Raw genomic sequence first — 27,758 nt, 5'->3', positions numbered from 1 at the left:
TAGAAAAATGTGTTGAATAAATAAATGAATGTGATCAAGGCAGGCTCTGGGAGGGATTGTAATTACTCTATTTTAAAGTGCTGTTTAACGGATCTTTTCAAGAACTGCTGACCTTTCTGTCCTTGTTTCTGGTTTACGATGGTCATAGTTCTGTAAAATACAAGGCCAAACCGTATTTTTGACACTAGGAATATAGCTAAATCAGTAAGTAAAAAGGACGCATACAATCTTAATAGAAGGAATAATTATACGATCAACGTATTTCAAAATCAGAATACAGATACTTTTCAGTATATATCACAGAAAAAATTCCAATTTGATCACAGGATTTCTTGATAGCTGTTGATCAATGTACTATCAAGAAACTTTAGTGCAAATGTTACCAAATGCATTTATCAAAATGGGGTTCTGTTCATTTTCTCTGCAAACAAATGTTGTTACATTAACCCAGAGCATGTAACAAATTGGTTTGCCTGAATATTTATAAGCTAACAACACAAACCAGCCCTGCAACTAAAAACTCAAACATATTTGTCTCAAAATCTATTCCTGGTCCAAATTCATCTGTATTAGGCTGGAAGACAGGATAAGAAAAAAACTGAAATTTATCTGTATAAATAATAAAAATAATTAGTTTTCTCAATGCTCTAAGTATTTTCCTTTTATGGCACATTATCTTTCCTACATGCTACTGCATGGAAAGGAGCAGTATTATTTTAGTTGCTGGAGTATCACAGTGTTAAGAATATCTGCTTCTTGTAGTGTCAGGCTTTCATCTGTTAGCTCTTTATTTGGAAATGAAGTCACAAGAATAAAGTCAAGAGTCGCAAATTCAGGACGGGACTGTACAATAAAGTCCCGGACATCCAGGATCCTGAAGAAATAAGATAAAAATGATTTGTGATATAAAAGTTTTATTTTCATGTAAGCTTTTAGCTAAAACTAGGTGGTAGTAATATGAATCACACAATTCTAATCCTTATTTAAATGTGTTGTAATTTTTAAAAAGTTACATTATTTCAATGGATGGATTTATATTGGATTATAGATAAAATTAACTCTGGAGTATAGCTAATATTTACCTTTTCTGTAAACAGAGACAATCTTTAGGTGAATTATGCATAAAATAAATGTCAACAATGTTATTAAACTAAAAGTGCAGGTCCTACATTTTTCAGAGTATTAAAATATCTTAGCAGCAGCTGACCCAGAAAAAGGTACCCCAGGTTGACAAGGTGAGTCTATAACTATGAAAGGTTTAAGTCATAATTTTTAAAAATTATCCTTTTTTAAAAATGTTCACATATGTCTAGCAATTCAACTAAGACTATAAATATATCCCTTGGAATCAAGAAACAAATAAAAATGGCACGTTATTAGTATAACAAATGTATAAATGAATGTTAAATGACATTTAAAAGTTTATTTAAAGTACTTGACAAAAAAAGTACTTGACAGCAGCACAATTATATTTTATCTACATTACAAATTTATATTGTGAAGAATTTGCTAAGTAGAAAGTTAATTCTAAACAGAATTATCAAAATTTTTAAATGAGTAAAGTCCAAATAAGGTTTTACTATATTTACCATATTAACTCATATTTGATCCCACTTCACATGGTTTTAGCAACAGTGCAAAAGTGCAACTTTTAACAATTTTATTTTTGAGTGATATCTGAATTTCTGTTAGTATTTGAGCAGTTTACAGAGGATATTAATACTAATACAGCTATTATCCTTGTTGAGTATTTTTCTTCTCTCAAAAGCTTACTTAAAAAGCACACGTAAATAATTTCGTATTCTTCATTACTCAAGTGACATAGTTTATAAAGATAAGTGACCACGTGTGAAACCACAAACGAGCTTACCTGTGTGTACTATTGAATCTTTGTATCAAGCGACTCCCATCTGCTAATCTGATTTGAATTTTTGTCGTTGGCACGGAATCATCAATAAGAACCACCGCATTAAGTATTGACTTATCCTCCTCTTCTGGGGATGAAGGTGTACTGACTATTTCAGGGGTGAGGCTAAGAAAGAAGAACTGAAGAATTAGAGCACGAATCTGAACCCATCCTAAGACATGACACACTGAGGACAGTGGAGTAACCACCCACACCCATGGCTGCCTCTCAAGTGCTCCTGCTGTGACTTCTGGACCAGCAAGAACATGGCATCCTTTGAGTCTCCCATACCTCTTCCAAGTTCTTTTGTTATATTAAAATTATTTTGTATGCTATGGTTCTAGTTTAGCTTATCCAATCTCTTTCAAAAGCTTAACTTTGTGTTCTTTGAAATTCCATGAAGCTGTTTGGCACAACAGTCTTCACTCAGAAATCCGAGCAACTCTCAGTTAACGTCAAAGAATGACTATGAGTACAGACAGATTTGGTTTCAAATCCCAGCTATGCCAACTGCATAAACTTGAGGAAGTAAATTAATCTTTCTGAATCCCAGTTTTATTATGCATAAAATGGGGGTGGAATAATACGATGTTATGATGTTTCGTAGGTTGTTTTATCAGTAAGCCCCTCAATGCCCTACAACAGTGTTTCAACAGGTGCCAGCTATTTTTGTACACCAAAATAGTGTATATTTTGTATCATATATATGTATGATGGTACATATAGTGTATCATCAGCACTAAACTATTAGCTTAAACTTATATTACTTAAAAACATGTGATTTAAGTAGTTATTGCTTTATAAAGAGAAGTAATTTCTATGTGCTAGTGAGGAATGAAATTCTACATATGGTGATAGATTTTTTTTTAAATTTTTTTAAAGGTTTTATTTATTTATTTTAGAGAGAGAGAGTGTGCGCACAAGCGGGGGGGAAGGGAGGGACAAGCAGACTCTACACTCAGCACGGAGCCCAACACTAGGCTGGATCCCCGGACCCTGAGATCGTGACCTGAGCCAAAATCAAGAGTTGGACGTTTAACTGACTGAGCCACCCAGGCGCCCCTATAGTGATTGATTTATAATAAAAGTTATTTGATAGAACATCTTACCATTGGAACTTGATTACTAATGACCTTAGCACTGCTTTCTTAATGCCTTCTAATGCTAGCTAGCAGGATGACCTATCATTGTAAGCTGAAAGTCAGTGTCAAAAATAAAGTATCCTTTTGGTTAAGAAATTAAAACAAATTTAGCCAAATTCTTTATAGACATCAAATCTTAATCTTCTCTAACTTACCTAAAGGTATTATTTAATAGTCTTAATGTTTATTTTTTCAAACATGGAGATTCAGATGGCATCCTATAAATTATTTTCTTTTGAAAAAAATAAGTATATATTTATTAGTATAAAAGTTCTAGGAGCATTCTTTCCTCATCCTGACTCTTATTCCCACCCAAAGTTTCCCAAAATATACAATAAAGTAGTAAAAAACTGGTACTTACTGCTAACACTTCCCCTTTCTTTAGCTGTTTCCTGACATATATTTTACAATCAATTTCAGAATACATATGATAAAGACATGAAAAAGAAAATGATGATTTGCAATCACTGACCAGGTATTCTTAAGGAATTTTCTTTGGAGTTTGGAACTGAGGACTTAAACAGTTGTACCACCAAGTTGGTTCACTGTGCCAACAGTCCAGTGTCCTTTATACAGTGAGAGGTACAAAACCAAAGGGAAGGGACACTGAATGCAAAAGACCTGTTCTCTCTTCCTCTGCCTCACAGATAACTAGGCGTATACATTATTATTACCATCACTACCACCAACACAGCCACCACTGCGTTTGTTAGTTCATTTAAATCATCATGCGAACGAGGGAGTAGAGGCTTAACAGTTAACAGTGTGGATCCAGGAGCCTGACTCCAGGATGCTTGATTCTGCCACTTACTAGATGTGTGACTCAGGGCAAGTCACTTAACACTATGTTTCCTCATTTGCAAAACAGACAACAGCAGCACAGCTGTAAAGATGAAGTTTATGAGGACATACAAGCATTTCAAACAGTGCTTTTATATAGTTGACACTTCCTAGAAGGCAGCTGTTAGCATCGAGGGAAAAGTTATCTCTATTAGCTGAGATGCCTCAGACCCCGGTTTCTGTGGTTTAATGCTTTCTGTTTAAAATACATTCTGACCAGATAAGCTTCTTCTCAAGATATAAAAAGAAAGTACCAGGTAAGGAAACTAGCTAAGGAAAGCTCTTTTGTGTGTTTTTTTGGTAAGATGTGTGTACGTCAAAATGAAATTATATGGAATAATAACACCTGAGGACAGGAGTGGATTTTCAAGGTAGTTTAGGCCAACTGTATCATTTTACTGGAAAACAACGGAGTCAGAGACTGAAGGACATGCTCAGAGCCACAGAGATAGGTAGTTGAGCGAGCTGGTTAGCGAAGTATAAAAACACATTTAAAAAAGTTATAGTAACTTTACTATTTAGCCTTCAAAGTTGTTCCTGCTTACTACTTAAAACTTTCTCATCATTCAACTGATCAAAATATAAGGACATTTTCAATATGCTGTTTGTATGTTTCAAGCATATAAATATGCTTTAATATATAAAAAGAAAATTTTTTTAAAAAGAGGGAAGTTAATTGATAAAGCAAACTTTCTAGGCAAACTGGAGGAAAGGATGTAGGTTGGTTGTAAGAGGAGTGAGTCCCTTGGTCAGGAAGAGAAATATCTAACTTAAGAGAAGGCAGTAAAGATGGATTTAATAAACTTTGAGGCTAAGTGGAATCTATTACAAAAGCTAATTCTTGTCAGGCTGGAAGCAAAAAGAAATCTGCTGAGATGAGGGCAGGGATCAGCCCTTTCAGAGTGGGAGAGGCGCAGTTTGTCTGCCTAGCATGGGGGTGCGAACGTCCCCAACAGCACTGAACTGCACAAGGGCAGACAAACCCAATGGCTGAACAGTAAGGCAAGGGGCCGCAAAGTTGCTGGGATAAGAAAATGAAGATAAGGCAGGAAGGGGTTGCTTTAGAGAAGACAGCCCTTCAGGGTCCAGGGATCAAGATGAAGTCAAAACTCAGGTTTAGTGGCCAGAATGAGTGAGTGACAAACGGAATCTTTTGGACTGCACAGTATGAAAAACAGGCGGCGACCGTTCTTAGGCAGAGAGATTTGCTTCAACTCATGATCTGTATCATCATACGCACAAGCTCAAAAGCCTACAGCGACTGTCTGCTTGTTAGCCCTGCTTATCAAAAATGATTCTATAATTTTCAAGGTCTGTTGGGCTCTACTCCAGCTCACTAATTTTTAAGCAGTCGTACAGTTTATGCTGCCATTGTAAATTTGCAGTTCTGTACCTATGGTTTGCTTGTTCCTACGATATTAATATGAAGGAACTAGGTAGTATTTTTAATGCATTTAGGTATACCCCATAATTATTTGTAATATCGCAATAAAAAATTAAGTTAGTTTCCATCTGTGTCATGTTCTGTTTGCAATAAGACTTCCAGCTATGGAAGACAATGGAATTATTTCCATTTCTGTTTTGTTTGCTTCTTTTTAATTATATTTCTGTTCAGTAGTTGCCTGGAACTCTTGGGAAATGAGCCATTTCAAAAAGTTATTTTCTAAATACATAAAGGTTAACTGTTAGAACTTTTATATTTTAACAGATTTCTTAATGTAAATCCTTCTAAAATGTTCTATGCAATTCTATACTTTCTTAGAACTTATATTCAACTACTCAACGTTTTAATTCGTGTGTATCAGATAGGCTCACACCATCACGTTAATCTCCTAGTGTAATTTCCTACATGGTAGAAGCTGAAAATTCTAAAGACTACATTTTTCAGACTCTCTTGCAGTTAGGATTTTATATAATTCCACCCTTCTACCAAGCAACAAATACACACTTTATGGTGAATGTAAGCACTGTGAAGTGTAAATTATGCAGCTTTTCTGGTTTCCAAGGTGTTGGAGGCATTTGATTCTTCTACAGCAGCCATGATGGAATGTTCTAGTGTCTGGTCCCTAGCTTCATGGGCACTGAACAGCTGATGGGGGCACAGGAAATTTTTTCTCTAGAAAGTTCCCTGTTGTGTTTGTTTCTTCTACGGAAGTTTGGTTTGCTAGCTCCAGAAACTCTATAAAACTATCCAGGGCTCTGTCAGAAGCCCCTTGTTAAACTAGTAGGTGGATTCTGTTTTCTACAATCAAAAACCCTGACCAATATGGCTAATGATTAACAACCCAGCATTCTCACCACTTATTTTTGTCATTCCCCTCCATCATTGCCTCCTTTCTGGCTATTTGCCTTATGAGGAGAAAGGCTGGTCTTTGTAAGATATGACAATGAGATAGTACCCTTATTTTCAATTGTCGACTGTAATTACTGGCTCTTTTCAGCTATCTTCCCTTTATGCTACTTCCTTCAATTTCAGTTCTAGATTTACTGTTCTGCTAACCAAGATGTGCATTTTAACATTCATTCTTGGTCACAAATTTAAATAAGAAAGAAAGAATATGTACAAAGTGGAGAGATGGCTGGGCATTTTACCTGTGTTCTAATTAAAAACCATAATCTCAATAAAAATTAAGAAATGAGAAGTGCTAGGGGTGCCCACGTGGCTCAGTTGGTTAAGCGTCTGCCTTTGGCTCAGGTCATGATCCCAGGGTCCTGGAATCGAGCCTTGCATCGGGCTCCCTGCTCAGTGGGGAATCTGCTACTCCCTCTGCCTCTGCCCCCCCCCCCACTTGTGCTCTCTCTCTCTCTCTCTCAAATAAATAAAATCTTTAAAAAAAAAAAAAAAGAGAAGTGCTAGAAAATATTTTTAAAAATATATCTGGAGGTCATACTTATAAAAACAAACCAGAGGAAGAAAGAACAATCAGGACAAACCTGACCTGTGCTGGTAGTAAGGAGAGATGAGGGAGAAAATTTCCAGGTAGACCTGTGAATGGGCACTGAAGGATTTGGGTCCTAAAAAAAGCCAGGGTGACATGTGTTCCTGTATTCTCTACATGTCTCAGAAATCAGTTTCTATCAGGAGAAAAGGATACAGAAAGGGACACTTGAGGTATGAAAGACAAGTGTAAAGAACTGATATGAATTTTTTCCTATTCTCAGAAATGCAAGGGGAATGGAGAACCGTAGTGCACAAGGCAAGTGAAAAGAACCTGGAAGGGAAGGAATCACAGGAAAAGGAACAAAGGATGCACAAAAGCGTATGCTGGAAACATGGTCAATGCTACAATTTCACATGTCACCTGTAGTAACATGTGGACAAATACAGACTAACTTTTACCAACATATTTTACAAGATTTATGAAAATTCTTTTTTTTTTTTAAGATTTTATTTATTTATGTGACAGAGAGACAGCCAGCGAGAGAGGGAACACAAGCAGGGGGAGTGGGAGAGGAAGAAGCAGGCTCCCAGTGGAGGAGCCCGATGTGGGACTCGATCCTGGAACGCCGGGATCACGCCCTGAGCCGAAGGCAGACGCCTAACGACTGCGCTACCCAGGCGCCCCAGATTTATGAAAATTCTTTTAAGCCAAGGCTTTTTATACAGGAGTCCACTCACACAACATATATTGGTTTCTGAATTGTATTCCTCAAAGTCCTGGGGGATCTTTAGAAACATCTCCAAGGCAATTCTTTCCTTCTCCTACAATAGAAGCTCTGGTTTTGTTAAGTGTTTTAAGTGTTGGGTTTCCCTAACGTGAAGAAGAGTTTGGTGGCTTAACATATACTGAAAACAACCAACTTTAGCACACTGCTCTTGCTGCAAGAGCTTACCAATTACTTATGACAGACAGGCAAGCGTATAGCTGTGATCTAAGATGCCTACTGCTCAATCTAATCAAGAACCGTTTACAATTTCCCCTCTTGAGTCCATGTAATCAGAAAGAGGCAGGATGGCACAAAGGTAAAAAGCACAGACTTGAGCCAGTGTGTGGGTCTGAATCCCACAAAGTAACCACTCGCTAGCTCAATCACCTCAGGCACACTACTGCATTAGCAAATGAAGTAATCACAGGACCTACATCTAAGAGTTGTGTAAGTGAGTTAATGTAAGTTAAAGTGCTTAGAGGGCCAGGAATGTGGGAACTGCTATCTAAGTATTAGCTACTAATACTATCACTAGATTTGTGTATCTAATTCCATCAGCAAGGTCTTCACGGTTCATGTTTTAGTTGTTACTTTCTAGGTTATTTTGCTTTTTTTGATTCTCAAAGAAAACTCATGCTGAACAAAGACAAATGTTTTTCTTATTTTAGGGTTTTACCTTCCAAGTTTTTGTCCTTCTCCACTAAAAGCCTTGAACCTCAGTCTAGGTTTTATGTATTCTTGATCCTGATGGTCTTCCATATCCAAATTCACATGGCCACCATGAACCAGCCGCTGAAGCTCCAGGGGAATCTCTCTTTTAAAAAGGGAAAAAAGTTTTAGTTGAAATTACTATAATTAAGTCATAAGCTATCCTGGAAAAGAGCAATTTTTGCTTAAATTATAAAAGTTTCCATGATGATTGATTAGTCCCTATAGATATTTTCTTCTTCAAGTTGCATCACATTATGTTACCTACAGCTTTGCTTTCCTTTTTCAAAATTGTTTTGGCTACTTAGGGTCTTTTGTGGTTCCATATAAATTTTAGGATTGTTTGTTCCAGCTCTGTGAAAAATGCTGTTGGTTTTTGATAAGGATTGCATTAAATCTGTAGATTACTTTGGGTAGTATACCCATTTTAACAATATTTGTTCTTCCAATCCATGAACATTAAATGTCTTTCTATTTCTTTTTGTCATCTGAGGTATCACCTCACACCTGTCGGAATGGCTAAAACCAAAAACACAAGAGACAAGTGCTGATGAGGATGTGGAGATAAAGGAACCCTCCTGCACTGTGGGTGGGAATGCAAACTGGTGCAGCCACTCTGGAAAACAGTATGAAGGGTCCTCAAAACATTAAAAATAGAACTACCCTATGATTCAGGAATCGCACTACTGGGTATTTATACAAAGAATACAAGAACACTAATTCAAAGGGATACATGGATCCCTATACTTATAGCATTATTTACAACAGCCAAAATATGGAAGCAGCCCAACTGTCCATCAACTGATGAATGGATAAAGATGCGCCATGCCCACACACCTGGAATATTAGCCATAAAAAAGAATGAACTCTTGCCATTTGCAATGACATGAATGGAGCTAGAGTATAATACTAAGGAAAATAAGTCCATCAGATAAAAACAAATACCATATGCTTTCATATGTGGAATTTAAAAAACAAAACAAGCAAAGAAAAAAAAAAGAGAGAGAGTCTTAACTATAGAGAACAAACTGATGGTTATCTCAGGGATGGGGGTGGGGGAATTGGTTAAACAGGTGAGGAGATTAAGCAGTGCACTTGTCCTGATAAGCACTGGGTGATACATAGAATTACTGAATCACTATATTGTACACCTAAAATGAATATAACACTGTATGTTAACTATACTGGAATTAAAATTTTAAAAAAATTTGCATCACCTTATTCTTAGTGATTCTCAATATAGGGAGTTTTTGTTGTCACAGTGATCTTGGAGTGCTTCTAACATTTAGGAAGCCGAATTGCAAGACAGCAATTTATACCTAAATAAGCACTAAAAAATTCCTGAGGACATAGTAGTTAATGCAGGTATTTATTTCCAAACTCTCCGGAAGAAGTTTTGAAAACTGATAGGCATCTTTAACCATCAGTGTGATTCCTGAGTGCTGCTGTCGTGCTTGGTCAGGATCCAGATACGAGATGCTCTGCCACAGGGATTCATCTGGCCTCATCAAGTCTCGTCCTGGGTTCCACGGAACCACGGAATGCCCTGCCAGAGATCTGCACGGATGACAACACGTCTGTAATGTCTGAGCCTAAAACTTCAACTTAGGGTCTGTCTTCCAAAGAAGAAAAAAAACCTTTTTTTGGTGGGGGGCACTGCATTAATACCCTTTGAAAATTTCAGGAATACATGCACCATATAAACTGAGAGAAGACTGCACTTTGTTTTGTTTGGAACTTTATCAAGTCCCTGACTGCAACACCACTGACAGTAATTACATTGCCAACCTCACATACCTCATTATTCCGTTTTTATGTCTGTCACATTTTCTTGAGAAGTGCTAGACTGCACATAGGTGCAAACTATTTGACTACTTTTATTATGTTCTGGTGCAGTCGGACCAAAGCATTTATAAACTGAAATACATACAATTTTATGATAAATTATCTTATTTCAATATATTTAAGATAAATTTTGTATCTTTTTTTAGGGAAATAATATGCATGGAAAGATTATATTATCTATGAGTTCTTCTTTCAGGATATTGAAGGTGGTATTACTCAATATTTGTCATAAGTAGAGGACACTGATTCTACAGTTGACCACCACTATCTGACATCAATCATTTTTCCAAGGAGTCTTTTCTAAAACTGTTCTTGATCATAATTTGCACTTCAGGATATAGTAAAAAAACAAAACAAAACAAAACAAAACTCTTTTGGAGCACTCTGACTCCTTAAACACTAGACCACAAAGTTTATGGCTTATTTTCATTTAAGTGAATTTCGAGGTACATTACAGTACATCCATCTTCAATAAGTTCTTGTCTTCCAACATCTTGAAATAAGCATCAATTTCCACAGCAATGTTGATCTTCCCTTAGCAGATGAACGAACACTTCCCTTGTCCAGTTGCTCCCAGGTCTTCCCAGTGATTGCCGGTTTCCAAGTCCACAGCATTGACACAGACTATTATTAGCTTGTATTTACCACCACCACATACTGCCTCCTAGGAAAGCTTCCCACCTTTCTCAAAGGACTTCAGCATATCAATAACAGCATTTCTTGCCATTTTTTTGGTATCCTGACATTATCTGGTAGAATTCAAATTCAGATTTCATGCTAGTGTTCTAATACCGTTCCTTTCGAGGTCCTTGACTCCCTCAGCGCCAATGAGTTTCACCTCCACTCCACTTCAGCCACTCTCCTTGGACATATCTGTATCACTTGGAAAAGCCCCACATTCAATTCCTGAATGGAGTATAACCTACTCCGGTCCCTTTACTACTACTTAAATCTCCCAGTTCATCACCGACTTTGTGTTTAGCTGTATTTCTACTTAGGAATGATCACACTGTCAGCCAGTGAAAGTATTTTCACAAAAGCTTTTATAATCATAGCAAAATCACTTCATTCTTCATCCTCCAGCAAGAAGGGCTGGTGAGCTATGATGTTCTTTCCATAGGTCAGAGCACTGTATATCTGGTTGACTTTCACAAATCATAACTTCAAATTAACCTTTTGAAATCTTCTGTCAGCAGTAATGCCACTTTAAAAGATTTCTAAAATAAGTTGCTGAATTTCACACATACACGCAATGAGAGTCATCTTGTTAACAGTAAGCAGGATAGTGGCTTAGAGAGCGGACATCTACAGGCTAATCAACTATACTGATTTATTACATTAAGATGTTTCTTCTTGGAATGGGGACCATCGCTTGATCAGATTTTGAAAGTGACCAGTGTCTACTGCCACTCCCCCACCAAATTAAGAACCAGAGACTTACAGATAGCAACATATCCTTTAGATACTTAAAAATACCCTTCCCCCCAGCAACCACTTACATAATATATTCCAGTATCTTAAAAAAAAAAAAGTCCCACCCTAAGTAACAGATAGAATACAAGTAATTCATCTTACCCTCTTTTAACAGACTCCAGAAATTGAGCATTTGGTGGGTCATTATAGGGTCTCAGTTCTCCATCATCTAAACTGAAACCATTGCTCCATAGTTTAAGCAAAATCTGAACCTTTTGAGTGTAGGAAAAAAGATAAAGAAATACAAGAATCCATCTGCATCAAGTAATTTTAAGCTTCAAATGTGATATTTCACAACATATTCACCACATAAACCACCTACTTTATTTAAAATATGGAGTTATTCATATTACTTCAGTTACTGTTAAAATAAAGATGTAAATGAAAGCAAGTGTGTTTGCTCAGCAGATTTGTATGTAGCTTAACAAATCGACGATAGCTGAAATGCCAAAGCTAGATCCTGGCCCTGATGTACAATTATTCTGGTTCATAGAGAAAACGAGAAAATGACAGCATCCACCTGCCACTCCACATCCACTTTTCTCCTTCAACCATACCTATATTCTTGGCTGTTACTCAGGGCTTAAATATTTACGTCAAGGGGCAAGACAGAATTTCCAGTGACCCTTCAAGGCTAAAGTAAACATGTTTAAATGAAATTATAACTCCAAATTTTAAAACATAAAAACAAAGAATGACTTTAGGAGTTTCCTTGTTTACAACTCAGCTAATTCTCTATTATGACAGTTTACTACTTACAATAATTATTACTGTATGTATATAAAGCTCATTTTGACAGTGAATCATATATTCTTTCAGCATGTAGAAAAACATGTAGAAAATACCTGCAATCTAAGTGCAAGGCACAACTGAGATACAAAATATAAAATTTGAGACTAAAAGCTTACACATTAATTCTTTTAAAATTCATGTTTCAAAGAGTAACAGAAAAGACACAATTTAAATTACCAATTTTTAAATTTAAAAAACAGTAGTAACTAGAGGCAAATATCTGCAACTTTTCATTTTGGTTACTGTACCTACATCTTGCAGTTGATTTTCTCCATAGATGTATTCAGACCGCTTACAAAAGGAATTACCCAACCTGTATCCTCCACCTGTAAATGACTGAAATACACAGCAAATGAGCTAAAAATTCACTATGGTTTATAGGGCAAAATGTTATGATAATGTATGATATATATTTGAAAACTAGACCAACTATATTTAGCCAAACCAGTTTATACTTTCCAAGAAAATTTTATATTAAAGTGAAGGTTTTATGTTACATAGGAGTATACTCAAGTAAGAAATTATGTTTCTTCCCATAAAAATGTTAGTGACTCGGAAGTTGAAATAATTTAGGCCAATCTTAAATTAAAAAATACATTTATATAACGAAATATATATTTTCAAGTATAAACAGATGTTAAAAAGCCACCACTAATAATGATGTCTTATAATAAAAATTATGTTTAAAATATATTTCACAAAGTAAATAACAGTTTCACAGTGTAAAGGAAGAATTTTATAAATGGGTATAAATTACTCTGAAGAAAGGCTCCATAATTATTTTATAAGCTGCTTTTATTCAACTGTAACAATCAACTATGATTGTACTTTTTGTTTTACCATACTGATCACAAGGTCTTCTATTTTTCAGGTAGGGTAGCTTATGAGGTAAAAATGCCATTCCTTTTAATCACCATGCATATCATAAATGAGCTTTTAATGATCACATTGCTTTCTTTTCTATCGACTCAATATATCAACTAAATATATCAATATATCAATTCCACATTTTTCTTACAGAATCGGAGAACTGGCAAGAATGCAAATTACCTTAGACTTAACTGGAAGAGAACTGTAAGCTGTTAGTCAATAACCAAATGAAAACTAAAATTTATGTTTCATTAGAATAGTGATTCTCAGCAATGGTTCTCAACAGTGGAGGTCTGTCACAATCACCAGACAGGCTTTTTCAAAAGACACATGCTTAGGCATACCAGAAACTTACTGAACCATAATACCAGAGGCCATATGGTAGTTTAGAAAGCCTTCCCAAATGATTATGATAAGGAACTCGGGCTGAGAAATGCTAATTTTAAGAATATTACGATAATTACACACAAAAGGACACTTGATGTCTCCATGTCTTCTTCAATAAATCAGTACTACGTCAGCTGATATAGTTATAAAAGCTGTGTAAAAGATGTCTAGAATTTTATGAAGGCACAAAAGAAATTCAATGGAGGAAAGAGAGCCTGCAAATTAAAACCACAATGAGTTATAACTACACACATCACTATAGCTAAAATTTAAAATAGTGACAATACCAAATGCTAGCAAGAATGGAGAAACTGGATCTGTTATTCACTATGGAAAAGAGTTTGGCAGTTTCTAAGAAACTAACATATACTTACCATATGACCCAGCAACTGGACTCTTGGGCATTCATCCCAGAGAAATGAAAACTAATCTCCATACAAGAACCTGAACACGATTGCTCACAGCAGCTTTATTTGTAATAGTTCCAAACTGGAAACACCTCAAATGTCCCTCAATAAACGAATGGTTAAACCAATTGTGGTATATCCATACTATGGAGTGCTATCAGGAATGAAAAGAATGAACTACTGAGACACTCAGTAACTCTGATGACCTCCAGGGCATTAAGCTGAGTGAAAAAAGCCAATCCCAAAAGGTCACATACTATATGATTCCATTTGTATAACATTCTCGATATTATAAAATCAGAGAGATGGAGAACAGATTAGGGTGGCAAGAGGTTAGAGATGGTCGGGAAGAGGACTGAGGGTGTGACTAAAATGGGGTACACCATGAGGGAGAGCTTTGTGATGACAGAACAGCATCTTGATTGAGTTGACAATTATACAAATCTACACATGTGAGAAAATAACATAGAACTATATACATACACGGTACCAATGTCAAATCTTGGCTATGATACTGTACTATAATTATGTTAGATACAACCATTGGAGGAAACTGGGTGAAAGGTACACAGGACCTGTGTTCTTTTTGCAATTTCACATGAATCTATAATTATTAAAAAAAAAAAAGGTAAACAGAAAAGATTTCACAGAGATGTAAGAAATTGCTGCAACTTTCAGTCATTAATAGGAAGACTGTAATCTTATAGAAATAGAGTGAATGCTTAAAATAGAAATATATAGTTAGAAAAACAATGTTTGCAAATAACATAAAAACCTAGAGAGGAGACCAAATATATATATATACATATACATATATATATAATATTTAGTTTTTAAATTTAGCACTTACCTTAGATTTGTTATCACTGGAAGCTCTTGTGGCTTCATTCAGAGGGACAGCCCCGTGTTCTCTTGCCTCTTTGAAAAGTTCATTCACAATTTTCCCAGTTGAAGGTCGAACTATATGTAATCCACTGTATTCACGTTCACTTGAATAGAACCTTTAAAGTTCATGAATAGAAACTTAGAATACAAATATAACTCCTTTAAAGTAAAAAGCTACAGAGTCTTAGGGAGTAACTTTATTTAAAAAGAGCCATATCTATGACTTCTGTGGAAATATTTAATTTTAAAAATGGGATTAAGGAACGAAATAGTAAAGAGTTCACACACTTCCTCATGGAGTTTGTGGAGATTATGGCAGTCAAGTTCAGCATTCCACATGAGAACTGGCTTGCCACTGCTTCCCTCCCCCTTCTGTAACTGCTTATCAAATGCATCTCTTGCACAATTCAGGCACTTTTGGTGTGGTGGGCAAAGCAGTGTTGACAAGCAGAATTAAGGCTCTTCCCCTGAGGAATTCACATTCAATAGGGACCTAGTTAGTGAAGGGCTACACATTGGGAGTTTATTCCCGAGATTTTTGGATTCAAATATTATAACTTCCCTGTGTTAAAGGTAAATAATTTAGACCACAAACAATTTTTTCAGTGTATTAGCTACATAGTGACTAATTTCTAGTCTGACTCCAACTTCATAATGGTCTTAGGTAACATAAAAATTCACCTAATTTTTTATATAAGATTTTATCAACTTTATCTTTCAAGATTTCAGTCAAGAATATCAGAAAATATAGCCAAAGAAATATCAACATGGAGACTGCCAGAATAAAGTAACCATCAAAGCTCGTATGTTTAACTACCTATACCCTCCAATCCAGTTCCAAATTTGCACTGAACTGCCTCATAAAGAGGGAAAATTATATCAGCACTGGAGGCTAGGAATAGAGGTCACCTTCAAAACTTTCTGCAAAATTAGTACATGCAAAACTGAAAAGGAAAGAGGGAAAGGCAGGGTAGCTTTCTATTCACTGTAAGTGAAGGAAAAACCCAACTGGAGAACAAATCCAACAGCGGAACCCTATGAACACAAGACTAACTCATTACTGCTGGGGGCAGGGGTGGGGTGGGCTGGCCTCCATCCTGCCAGTGTACTGGGCAAGTACAGAGGTGAGTTTGCCCAGAGCAGGAGTCAGCGGAAGCCTTCCTGCCAAGCTTAGACTCAGAGGGCCTGGCGTAGCAAGCAAGGCCAAACAACACCATAACTGGCTCTTAAGAGAGCGGTACTATGAGGAGGAGCTCTGATGTATGGCAGCCACGTGAAAGGGAAGAGGAAGGGGAAAAGAAAACAAAAGGAAAAGCTTCCTGCTGCAGCTCCTTCCCTCCCTGTCCCATGTCTCTATTCTGGGAAGTACAACTATATAGTAACTTTTTATGTCAGTCGTGGTTAGAGAGACCTTATAGGAAAAATCTGACATGGGAAAAGATTTCCTAGCTCCTCTATAGTTCACGATTTTATTTCCTGTTTAAGAAATCTTTGCCTACCTGAAGGTCATGGAGATACTCCATTTTCTTCCAGAAGTTTAACTGTTTTCTTTTTATATTGTATTTTATTGTTTTCCTTATTATATATTGTTTTCGTATTTAATTTCCTTTTGTATTTAGATAACAATCCATCCATTTCTCCTCTTTCATAATTAAGTATGCCTATATCCTTGACTCTTGTTCTCTACTTAAACTCCTCTGATCATCAAAATATTTGTCACTCCCACAGATAACCACCTCTTCTACAGATGACTCTCAAATATGTTTTTACCACCCTGTGACTTATGGTTGAGTGCTGAATTTATTTAAATTTTTTTTTCAGAGATTTATTTGTTTTAGGGAGAGAAAGTGTGTGCAAATGAGCAGGGGTGGGGGCAGAGGGAGAGAGACAGTTTCAATCAAACCCTCTGCTGAACACAGAGCCCGACGCTGGCGTGGATCTCATGATCCTGAGATCATGACCTGAGCCAAACCAAGAGACAGAAATGTAACTGACTGCGCTACCCAGGCACCCCATTGAGGGGCTGGATTTAAAAGCCCAAGTTCATCTCTCCAAAACCAGACCTGAATTCCTCACATATATCTTCCCATTAACAATCACATTTTTTCCTGCATACCAGATTAAGAACCTTTAGGTCTCAATTTCTCATTCACTTGCTCCCTATATCCCATGTCATCAAATTTCTACAATAAAATCTTTGGGAGTCTCCCACACTGATTTCACCTTTCTCATTTACTCCATTGATGCCACATTAATCCAAAATTTTATTAGCATATTCTTTAGATTACCATAATTGTTTTCTTCTTAATTTGCCTCATCTTATTCTTCCCATTATTATTAATTTTCCACTGTATCGCCAGTCCTATTTTTCTAAAAATATGTAATAATAATAATAACTAACACTTACCAAGGAGTAACTATGTGCTCATTTAATCCTCTTAGCAATGGTATTATCCCTGATTTACAGATAAAACTAAAGCTTAGGGAATTTAAAAAATTTGTACGTTGCCAAAACCTTATTAGAACAGAGAGAAAAAAATTAGAACAGAGGTGTATCTATCTCTAGAATCAAAGCTTTTATCACTATATTATAGTTTTTATCATAAAATTTACGTTTAAAAGCTAATACTGGTGTTCCACTGCCTTTACAAATACAACTCCCCTTGGCTTTCAAGGCTGTCCATAACGTGGCTCTATCCAGGGCTGGCTATATAATTTGTGGGTCCCAGTGCCAAATGAAAATGAATGTCAATTAATAAATTTTATTTTATTTTTAAAAGATTATTTATTTTAGAAAGAGAGAGAGCAGGGAGAAGTACAGAGGGAGAGAGAGAGAATTTCAAGCAGGTTCTGCACTTAGTCCCAAGCCCAACGTGCAGCTCAATCCCACAACCCCAATATCATGACTTGAGTTGAAACCAAGAATCTGTGGCTCAACCGACTGAGCCATTCAGGCACCTCTCAATTTAATAAATTTTAAGATTATATAGATAAGCTGAGAGCAAACAACAAAAAGGTGGGAAGAATGCTCTGGATTGAGATTCAAAATAGGCATAATCAAGTGGAATGCATGGCCCTTGGTTAGATTCTAAATCTGAAAAAGTTTCAAAGACATATCTGACTATGAACTACATATTAATGATATTATGAAACTACTGTTCTTTTTCTAATGTGTGATATGTTACCGGGGTTAAAAAGGGCATGTGCTTCTTCTTAGGAGATGCATGCTGAAGTATCTAGGGATGAAGTGTTATGATAGCTGTAATTTGCTTTCAAATAGTTGAGTAAAAGAGCACGTGCATGAATGTAATGCTGTAACATGCTAACAACTGGTGAATACAGGTGAAGCATATACAGCATATAGCCACTGTACTAATCTTTTGATTACTTATGGGTTTGAAAATAAAATAAAAAGTTTGGGGAAAAATTAATATTCTTTCTTCTCATTCAGGTCCAAAAAGGTATGTCATTTTTATCTTCCCTACAGAGAAAAGGAAGTAGAAGGTGGCAAAAAAGAAAGAATAATTTCCAGTGAATTTTTAAACTTCTGGTAAAATGATAGACCTCCTGTGAATAAGATATAATGGAAAAATTCCAAGTTTCTCCCTAGTAAGGAGATTAAAAGTATTAAAGTATTAAAAGTATTAAAAAGACATTAATGAAAATATTCCTAAAAATAAATAAATTCATGGTAATAAAGTATACCTGGCTCTCACCTCTTACATCTGGATGGCTGGTTCTCTTTCTAGTTCAGGGATTTTAACAACAGCAAATACCATCTAGGAGATCACTTATTAGATGGGTCATCATTCAGTGAAAACATAGGTTCCTGAAGTTCTAGATTCTCTCTTTTTTTTAAGATTTTATTTATTTATTTGAGAGAGTGAGAGAGAGATCACGAGTAGACTCGGCGGCGGGGGTCAGGGGGAGAGAGGCAGAGGAAGAGGGAGAAGCAGGCTCCCCACTGAGCAAGGAGCCTGATGCAAGACTCAATCCCAGGACCCCAGGATCATGACCTGAACCGAAGTCAGATGCTTAACTGACTGAGCCACCCAGGCATCCCAATTGTTTCATTCTTTTAGGTTTCTGACTATTACCATTTTAGGAATACTACCTAAATAATATTTATTTTAGAAATCATAGTTTTAAAGAAAATTCCCAAGACCATTAAAATAATTTAGGATTAGCGAACTAAAAAGAAATACGAAACAAGACAAAAACAAAACAAAACTTACCTTTGAGGTGGTGTTCGTGGGCTTTTAAAGACTGTAGCTTTAGGTCTATCAGATTTGGAAGATTTGCATTTCACTTCATCTTCATACAATTCTGCCAAGGCCAACTATAAAACAACAGATTTGTTATAAAGTATAACACTAGGAATGAACTATTTGACACAAGTAGAAATTATGACTAGAACATGTGATTGTGTAGGACAAATTTCTAGTGAAAAATAAAAGCTGCTGTTTCAGATGACCCCCTTCCAAAATAAAACCAATGTATCTCTCACTTGATAAAACTACCCACAATGCCACATATACTGGAATATATTAAAGTTACAATAACTGCTTAGTTATATTCAATTAACTATGCAACTGTTTCAAAAACTGTATTTGGTAACAGATCATTTCAAAGTTGAGCCCACAATTTTCCTATAATTAAAAAAAATACTTGAAGATGTTTCACAGTAATGTCAACCTGCTCTCATCAACTCTCATAAAATTTTTTCATTTAGCTGTTCAAGTTTTCAAAACCCAAGCACATAAAATAATTTCAAAATTATTCTATTTAAAAGTCTACCTGACATATAAAGTTCATCAAGTTTAGTAAAACGAACTTTTAAAAATATAAGACAATGTATTATATATATAGTTTATATAAATTTTAGAAAGCAATATTACCAAATTATGCATTATAAATATATGGCTGGGTACTTTTAAAATGAAATAAATACAACACAGTTCTTGAAATTGGAATTTTAAAAAGTTATCCAAATATTTCAGCATTAAGTTATTTTGTTCCATCTTGAACAACAATTCAAAAACTTTCCTTAATGCTCCCATAATTGGCATGATCATAATCTTTAGAAAATCTTTTGGAAAAAAAAAAAATAACAAAAAATAAAATCCCCCTTAAAAACCAGATAAAGTGCTCCTTCTAAAAATACAAGAGATATGAAAACTACCTCCAGGGCTTCTTTCTTCAGAAGGAAAAGAAGAATTGGGGCAGAGTCAATCCTTTGAAAATTCTATTAGTCAACTTTTAAAATACCACACACAAAAACCAAAAACAAAAGGATTTATTTTCCTCCCTAATTTTTACTCCCTACCCCATCCCCATACACTGACATCAACTTTTATATTTCTAACATGGCAATTTTGTTAGAAATCCTAATTATGAAAGTGCTTTGTAACCTAAAAGAACTGAATTAAAATCCTAACTTGGGCTCCTATGGTGTGACCTTGGGCATGTTATTTAACTTCTCTGAGCCATGGTTCCATCATCTTTAAATGTCTATTTTAAAAAATTACCTTTGAGGGTCATTTTAAGGATCACAGAATGCATGTGAAGCAGAAGGCAAGTGCTCCATTACTAGAAGATATTAAACAATGTTTAACAATGACTACTATCAGTGTTTCATTTTCCCCAAGATTTCCTTCTTCAGTGTTATCTACATCTCTTCCCACCCTAGTCCCTCCAAAATGAAACAAACCAAATGAGAGAGATGGAGACAGACACTCTGCCTGACTACCTGGGTCCAAAGTTTTCAGAAACTTTACCTCCCTGAAATCTGTTCAAAACAGTATTCCTTTATGGAAGTTCCTTCTGAGCTGATTATTCCAGCTCTATGAATTACTTTTATGTGATTTCTAAGCCCATCAATGGAAATGTTACCTATGTTGCAAAGGCCCACTTCAGCCATCCTTCACAAAGGCTTTTCCAGTTTTCTTAACTAAATGATATTTCTTTCCTAACTTCTCATAGTATATGCTATTCTGTCATTAACATTTATATTAAACATTATATTGTCATCACTTGTGTACCTTTTTCACTATTTTATCCCTACTATAATTTAGGTTTCCTAGATTGTTTCTAATACAGTACTTCATGGACACCCAACAAATTCAAGTTGAATCATGTAGGTAATAAATATAGATAAAGTTGAAGATTTTTAAAAATTTATTTATTTGAGAGAGAGCTAGAGAGAGCAGGAGCAGGGGGAGGAGGAGGAGTAAAGGGAGAAGCAGACTCTCACCTGAGCAGGGAGCTGGATGCGGGGCTTGATCTCAGGACTCCGGGATCACGACCTGAGCTGAAGGCTGAGGCTTAACCAACTGAGCCACCTACGTGCCCCAAGTTATATATTTTAAAACTCAGATTACACTTTCTATGGAGTTTTTTACCTTGTTTGTTTTTTGTTTAAGAAGATTTGAACAAACCCTGTCAATCAACTAATTTTTTTCTGTAAAATAAATGAATAAAGCAAATAATGTGTTTTGATTCTGTGGAATATATATATTTACAAAATATTAATATATATTAACAAAATAGGAATATAGGGGAAATTGTATTAGGGCAGGGAGTCCACCTACCTGAAAAGTTCTTAGTTATTAATGGTGCATTACTAAGAGGAAAATGAATGATATTTAGAGGGAATTATTGCTGGGATTCATGATTTCCCTGCAGCATCATGTGGTATAAACTCATTAGTACATATTATAAAGAAATGTATGTTAGTCGACACAGCAAATGACACCACACCAGAAGAGGAAATGATTATTTAAACTGATCAAAATAAAGTACTGGTCAAAAGGAATACAACAACAACTAAATACCAAATAAAGAGTTAAGAACGTGTGCATTGTGAAGTAATGAATCATTGTGAGTTATCAGGACAGAGTGTTCCACAGGCTAAACAATTAGATTATGAAGCTATTTCAATTACACAGAAGGAATAAAGTACATAAGCACTGATAATCTTTGACCTAGAATTTGAAATGTGAAGAACATGAAAAGAAACCTGAGAGGAAAGTAATTGAGAACGAGAAAATCAAGTATAGAGCAAAAGATTAAAACTACTGGAATTCTCAGTCTTAGAGTGACAACTGCCAGAAGGTATTATACTGATTTTTTAAAATACAGAATAACAACATCAGCATCACCTGGGAACTTTTGAAAATACAGATGCTCCAGCCCCACCCTAGAACTAATGAATAAAAAACTCTGGGGTGGGGCCCTGCAATCTGTGTTGTATTGAGCCTTCCAGATGATTCTGATGCACCCTAAAACTGAGAACCAATACTATGGAATACTGATATCCAACAGGATTAGGATACTTGTGGCAACTGTAACACAGTATCAGACATTTTTATTCTTTTCTCACTTCTAGAACTCCATTGTTTTCCCCACCCCATCCTAACCTTAATAAATACTGAAGTTATCGCTATAATTACCCTCCAACTCCAATCTCTATGGAAATACAGAGTTAAGAACAGAAATATTTTTCTTTTGATATTATTCTGGAGGAAAACTGGGACAGAAGCATACAATTAAATATGTTAGCCAACTATTAAACCCATGTGTGTAGATGGACTGAGGGGAATCAGGAGAGATAAAGGTCTCTGAAAATGTTCACAAACACTAATAAACACTGAGGTTTTGAGGGCGAGGACTGTCACTAAAATCCCATCCTAAACCTTCCCACTGAATGTTTCCCAGTTTGGGGGGAATGAAGGGAGCTAAGATCTGCTCTTGGTTTGATATCCACAGGACATCCCTGTGGTTTCTAAGTCAGAGGCTCGAAGTGCTGGAAGGCTTTCTGAGAGACAACCATCCATGTTTCCTCCTGTGCTAAACGAGGAAATCTTTCCTGATTTAGATGCCGACAAACCCTATACTGCCTGGCAGCTTAGATATACATACGTAGGGGTATCTTTTGCTTGTTCCAATTAGTAATACCTTTCCCTTTTCCTCTATAATACTGTGAATGACTGACTCTTAGAGCAAACTGTCCAGAAAGAAGTATTTACTGAAATGTACACTTAAGATAAGCACAGCTAGATTAAACAATAACAAGTTAATCAAACAGTAATCATTATTCAAAAAACTAGCTGGGGAGAAGATTATTCATTTCTTTTAAACCTACTCTATTTCTTTTAAACATACTCTATTTCTTCATACATCATCACTTTGGTCGTTTTCAGGTATCTTAGCAAGTTCTTCAGATTCTTATTAAATTCTAAAGGAAACATTATCAATTCTTAATGTATTTGATATCCAAATCACATTTATAAAAAATTAGTTATCTACCCACCAACCTAACTACCAAAAGTAGATAAGGGATTAAAAAAAAAAAAACAAAAAACCCTGGGGCGCCTGGGTGGCTCAGTCAGTTAAGCGTCTGCCTTTGGCTCAAGTCATGATCCCAGGGTCCAGGATGGAGCCCAACATCAGGGAGCCTGCTTCTCACTCTCCTGCTCAACCTGCTTCGCACTTTCTCTCTGTGTCAAATAAATAATTTTTAAAAAAAAGTAAAAAAAAATCCCTATCCTTGAATTGATGGTGAAGAGGAAGACATTCTTTCGATTAGTGACATCTACCAAAATATCACCAACCATTAATCATATATTAATCTGCTGGATTAAGTCTGTAAATTTGTAAAGTATTAGAAAATCATAAGACAAGCTGTTCTCATTTTTCACATGAAAAGAATAGAATGAAATTAGAGAAAGGATATTAAGTTATATAGTTTTAACTTTAATGGCATTAGACTGGACTAACCAGTTAAAGTTACAGTATTTTCCTCCTTTAAAGAAAAAGGAACCAAATTATCTACCAAGCAAGTACAGAGCCAGGATAATACGGGAGTGCATGGGCACTTTATGGACATTTCATCCCTGACACCACCATCATCACCCCTAGTTTACAAATAAAGACACTGAAGATCAGAGAGGTTAAGACATTCCTCTTACACTCACACACATACTAAATGACAGGACCAAGATGTAAACAGAAATTGGTCTAACCAGAAACTCCACTTTTTCTCAACATCCCATGTTGCCTCTTAGTGATGGTAGTCTACCATAGAAAAGATGAGGCTGATGATAGCTTCCTATTCCTTGATTCTGTTTACTACTACTTAATTGATTTTACTACTTGAATTGACTTAAGAGCATTGGAATTCTTCTACATTCGTTCATCTTCTAACCCAATACTGAGCTCTCCATTCTCCAAATTCTTCATTTTATGTACTGCTTAATTTGGCATTCAATCATACGCCACCTTAAAATGTCATGGCCAATATATTCATATATTATTTCTGCAAAAAATAGATAGAAATGCCTTTTACACTTCTATCCCCTTCAACAGTGTCCAGCACCAACTATAGATTTGATGTCCTATTCCTCTCAGCATTGGTGTTTGTTGCAGGGCAGGTGGTCAATACTTGTTCAAAGAAGTAGAAGTAACTGTAACAGAACTTTTCTACCAAGCCATGTAGATTCCGTGTCATTTACTTTTAATTACACAGCTCCTTATGATTGTTTACTTGTTGATTTTACCAATGGTCTTATGAGACAGGAAAAAAAAAACGCCTCAATGAGCAAAGCAGTGTTAAACATCTGAAAAGCGAGATTTGGTGCGTTCGTATTTAGCTCACTAATGTCACCATGAAGTTTTATTTCGCTGTTTCTTATGTGCAATGTTTCATAGATGTAGCTTTTAGAACTAGGCGGTGCAGCTGTAGGCTGGAATACTTTAGCTCACACTTTTAAAAGGGAAGAGCTGTCTGATAAAAAGGAACCATTTTTATATGAAAGTAATCCAGACAGAAACAGCATCCAAGACAAGAAAGATCAAAACAGCACACATGTGACTACTTATAAAGTGATCCTGATTTCCCACGGGCACAGTAAAGCTTTCTCCTACAGTAAGTCTCCTGAAGGAAGCACCAACCACTGAACCACTCAACTGACACCACACAATGTCATTCTTAACGAACAGCTGCTTCTTAAATTGCAAATCGGGTGGAAGGGGAATCAACAAAGAGTTGGGCTCGGGCACTTATTTCCTCGAAAACCACTGTTTGATGCACCGCCCTGGGCGGACTTGCGACGCCGGAGTCACAAATCAGTCCCCAGGTGGGGTCTGGCAAGGGCTCAGCCAAGGCACACACCCCTCCGCGCCGTCACCCGCCGCCGCGCCCCGCCCCCGGCCGCTCGCCGCACCTGCAAATCCCGCGCGCTCGGGGGCCTCGGCCCAGAAGACCTCTCTTGCTCTCCCGGGTCGGTACCGCCACCCTCCGCCATCTTTCACTGGATCAACGGCGCCTGCGCCGAGGCGTCTTCAGCGCCTTCCGGGGCCGGTTGCCTGGCAACCGCGGGAGAGGCGGTGCCTACGAGCCTCTACTTCCCTCCACCCCCAGCGTTGGGCTGGCGTCCTGTCTTCCAGCGCCTGCCCTGGAGTTATGTATCCCTCTTTTTCTTAAAAGACACTGGCTCAGAGAATTTCTCCACAGGGACGGGTGTACATAAGCCTTGTGTTCTCTCTGCAGGACGCCTGAAAGCACTGTAGCCCGCTTTAGAGGGCAGCATAGGCTTGCAGGTTCTTTTAAGTCAACAATGAAAACATTCTCTGTATGCATTGTGTAATACAAATGCAACCTTACTTTTTTTTTTAATGTTATGTTAGTCACCATACAGTACGTCATTAGTTTTTGATGTAGTGTTCCATGATTCATTGTTTGCGTGTAACACCCAGTGCTCATTACAACACGTGCCCTCCTTGATGCCTATCATCAGGCTACCCCGCCCCCCTGCACCCTGCTCCCCTCTGAAACCCTCAGATTGTTGCCCTGGAGTTCATAGTCTCTCAAGGTTCATCTCCCTCTCTGATTTCCCCCCCTTCAGTTTTCCCTTCCTTCCCTTAATGTCCTCTGTGCTATTTCTTATGTTCTGTGTATGAGTGAAACCATATGATAATTGTCTTTCTCTGCTTGACTTATTTCATTTAGCATAATCCCCTCCAGTTCCATCCATGACGATGCAAATGGCGGGTATTTATCCTTTACCATGGCTGAGTAATATTCCATTGTATGTACGAGCCACATCTTTATCCATTCATCTGTGGAAGGGCAACTTGGTTCCTTCCATAGTTCAGCTATTGTGGACGTTGCTGCTATGAACATTAGGGTGCATGTACCCCTTCTTTTCACTACATCTGTATCTTTGGGGTAAATACCCTGTTGTATAACTGCTGGGTCCTGAGGTAGCTCTGTTTTTAACTTCTTGAGGAACTTCCATATTGCTTTCCAGAGTGGCTGTACCAGCTTACATTCCCACCAACAGTGTAAGAGGGTTCCCCTTTTTCCACATCCTTGCCAACATTTGTTGTTTCCTATTTTGTTAATTTTTGTTAAGAAATTAGAAGGTTATTACAACAAGAAGAGGTGATGGGACTCAAGTTTTATCAGTGGCAGTGAGTACAGAGAGAAGCAATAGTTGGTAGAGATATTAGGGTCAGACCCAATAGGTGCTGGAATCTACTAGAAAGGAGGAATAAAGAATGACATTCAGGGTTTTGGTTAGGTGGTTTGGTAAATGGCACTACCCCCAAGTCAATGAGTTAAAAGTGAGGAAACAAACTTAAAAAGAAAGAAATCTGTTATGGACATTTTGAATTTGAAATTTATGTGAAACTCTAGGGTGAAAACGCATCCTGAAGCAATTGCAAATGTGGGTGTGGACTTCAGGAGATTAGGAGAGAATTTTGGTGTGGAGACAGACAGATTTGGTGCTGACTGAATATCAGTGACAGCAGAGTAGATGAGACTTCCAGCAGCAGTGTGAAATGTGAGAAATATGAGGACTAACAATACACAGAAACACCAACATTGAAGGACTGGATGGAGAAAGGAAAGCATTCAAAGTAGACCTAATGAATCATCAGACAGGTAGGATGAAGACAAGAGACTAGAAAAACTAGTGACAAGGCAGTTTCAAGGAGAAGACCAATATCTCTATTCCTAGAGATAATCAAGTAAGATTAGGACCAGAACATATCCAGTGGATTAAAAGGAGGTTGATATACCAAAGGTCACTACTAATTTCATACAGAGGAAAATCCATCTTTTATTTTATTTAAAAAAAATTTTTTTAGAAATAGATTTTTTTTATAATAATTTTTTATTATGTTATGTTAGTCACCATACAGTACATCCTTAGTTTTTGATGTAATGTTCCATGTAGCTTGAGAGTGACAGCTAGGACTGTGAAGCCTATGTTTTCAACGTACTTAAAGTCAATGGTGTGCAAGAGGTGGCTTATATGGGCTTGTGAGAGACTATTGTTAAATTTTCAGGAATTTTATAAGGAGTTGTTAAACATAGCCATTATTAAAAAGTAAATTACATAAACCTACAATGAAATCATGTCAAAAACCGAGGTAATAAAAATTCAAAAGTCATCACTGCCTAATTATTTAAAAGCACATTTTACTATTACCTATGCTGTTGAGGTTATTTACATCTCTTCTATCCATGTGGTGGAGATACTGTGTAATGACATGCTCTGCACACCTCTTCTGAACTCCATATGCTTTCATCCACAGCATGTGGTAACTTGAAATTTACCACGATGGCAGTATGCACACCTCAGAAATTGGCAATACCACAAATAAAGATTCGATTTATTGCTTTGTTCAGTGTCTACTCTAGATTTAAAAATGTGGTGGAAAGAGTGTTTACAATTCAGTTAAGACTTAGAAGTATGCTGTGTCCATAGCTGTTATATTATGAAAAGAAAACAAAAAAAAAAAAAGAGAGAGAGAGAGAAAGAAAGAAAGAAAGAAAGAAAGAAAGAA

The 27,758-nt window shown here is 36.6% G+C and overlaps 1 protein-coding gene across 1 annotated transcript; it reads right to left on the bottom strand.

Moving 5' to 3' along the window:
• Window positions 1-228: 228 nt before the first annotated feature.
• On the bottom strand, window positions 229-25,240 carry UBXN2B (UBX domain protein 2B). Its single transcript, XM_008706714.2, has 8 exons — window positions 25,127-25,240; window positions 19,139-19,242; window positions 14,869-15,019; window positions 12,607-12,690; window positions 11,665-11,774; window positions 8,213-8,350; window positions 1,871-2,032; window positions 229-874 (listed from the first exon to the last, which is right to left on the bottom strand). The coding sequence occupies exons 1-8, from the start codon at window positions 25,205-25,207 to the stop codon at window positions 712-714; spliced, it is 993 nt and encodes a 330-aa protein (XP_008704936.1). The 5' UTR covers window positions 25,208-25,240; the 3' UTR covers window positions 229-711.
• Between the last annotated feature and the right edge of the window lie 2,518 nt (window positions 25,241-27,758).

Source organism: Ursus maritimus, unplaced genomic scaffold (assembly GCF_017311325.1).
Source record: "Ursus maritimus isolate PB19 unplaced genomic scaffold, ASM1731132v1 scaffold_9, whole genome shotgun sequence".
NCBI classification, from domain to species: Eukaryota; Metazoa; Chordata; class Mammalia; order Carnivora; family Ursidae; genus Ursus; species Ursus maritimus.
This window is presented reverse-complemented; position numbering and strand designations above follow the sequence as displayed.

What these genes read in the sequence shown, in the direction of transcription:
- UBXN2B (XM_008706714.2), bottom strand. Translation starts at nt 25,207, where the DNA reads ATGGCGGAGGGTGGCGGTACCGACCCGGGAGAGCAAGAGAGGTCTTCT. An exon ending in CGAGCGCGCGGGATTTGCAG is followed by an intron (nt 19,243 to 25,126) that starts GTGCGGCGAGCG and finishes GTTGTTTTATAG; the next exon opens with TTGGCCTTGGCAGAATTGTA. An exon ending in CCACGAACACCACCTCAAAG is followed by an intron (nt 15,020 to 19,138) that starts GTAAGTTTTGTT and finishes TGAACTTTAAAG; the next exon opens with GTTCTATTCAAGTGAACGTG.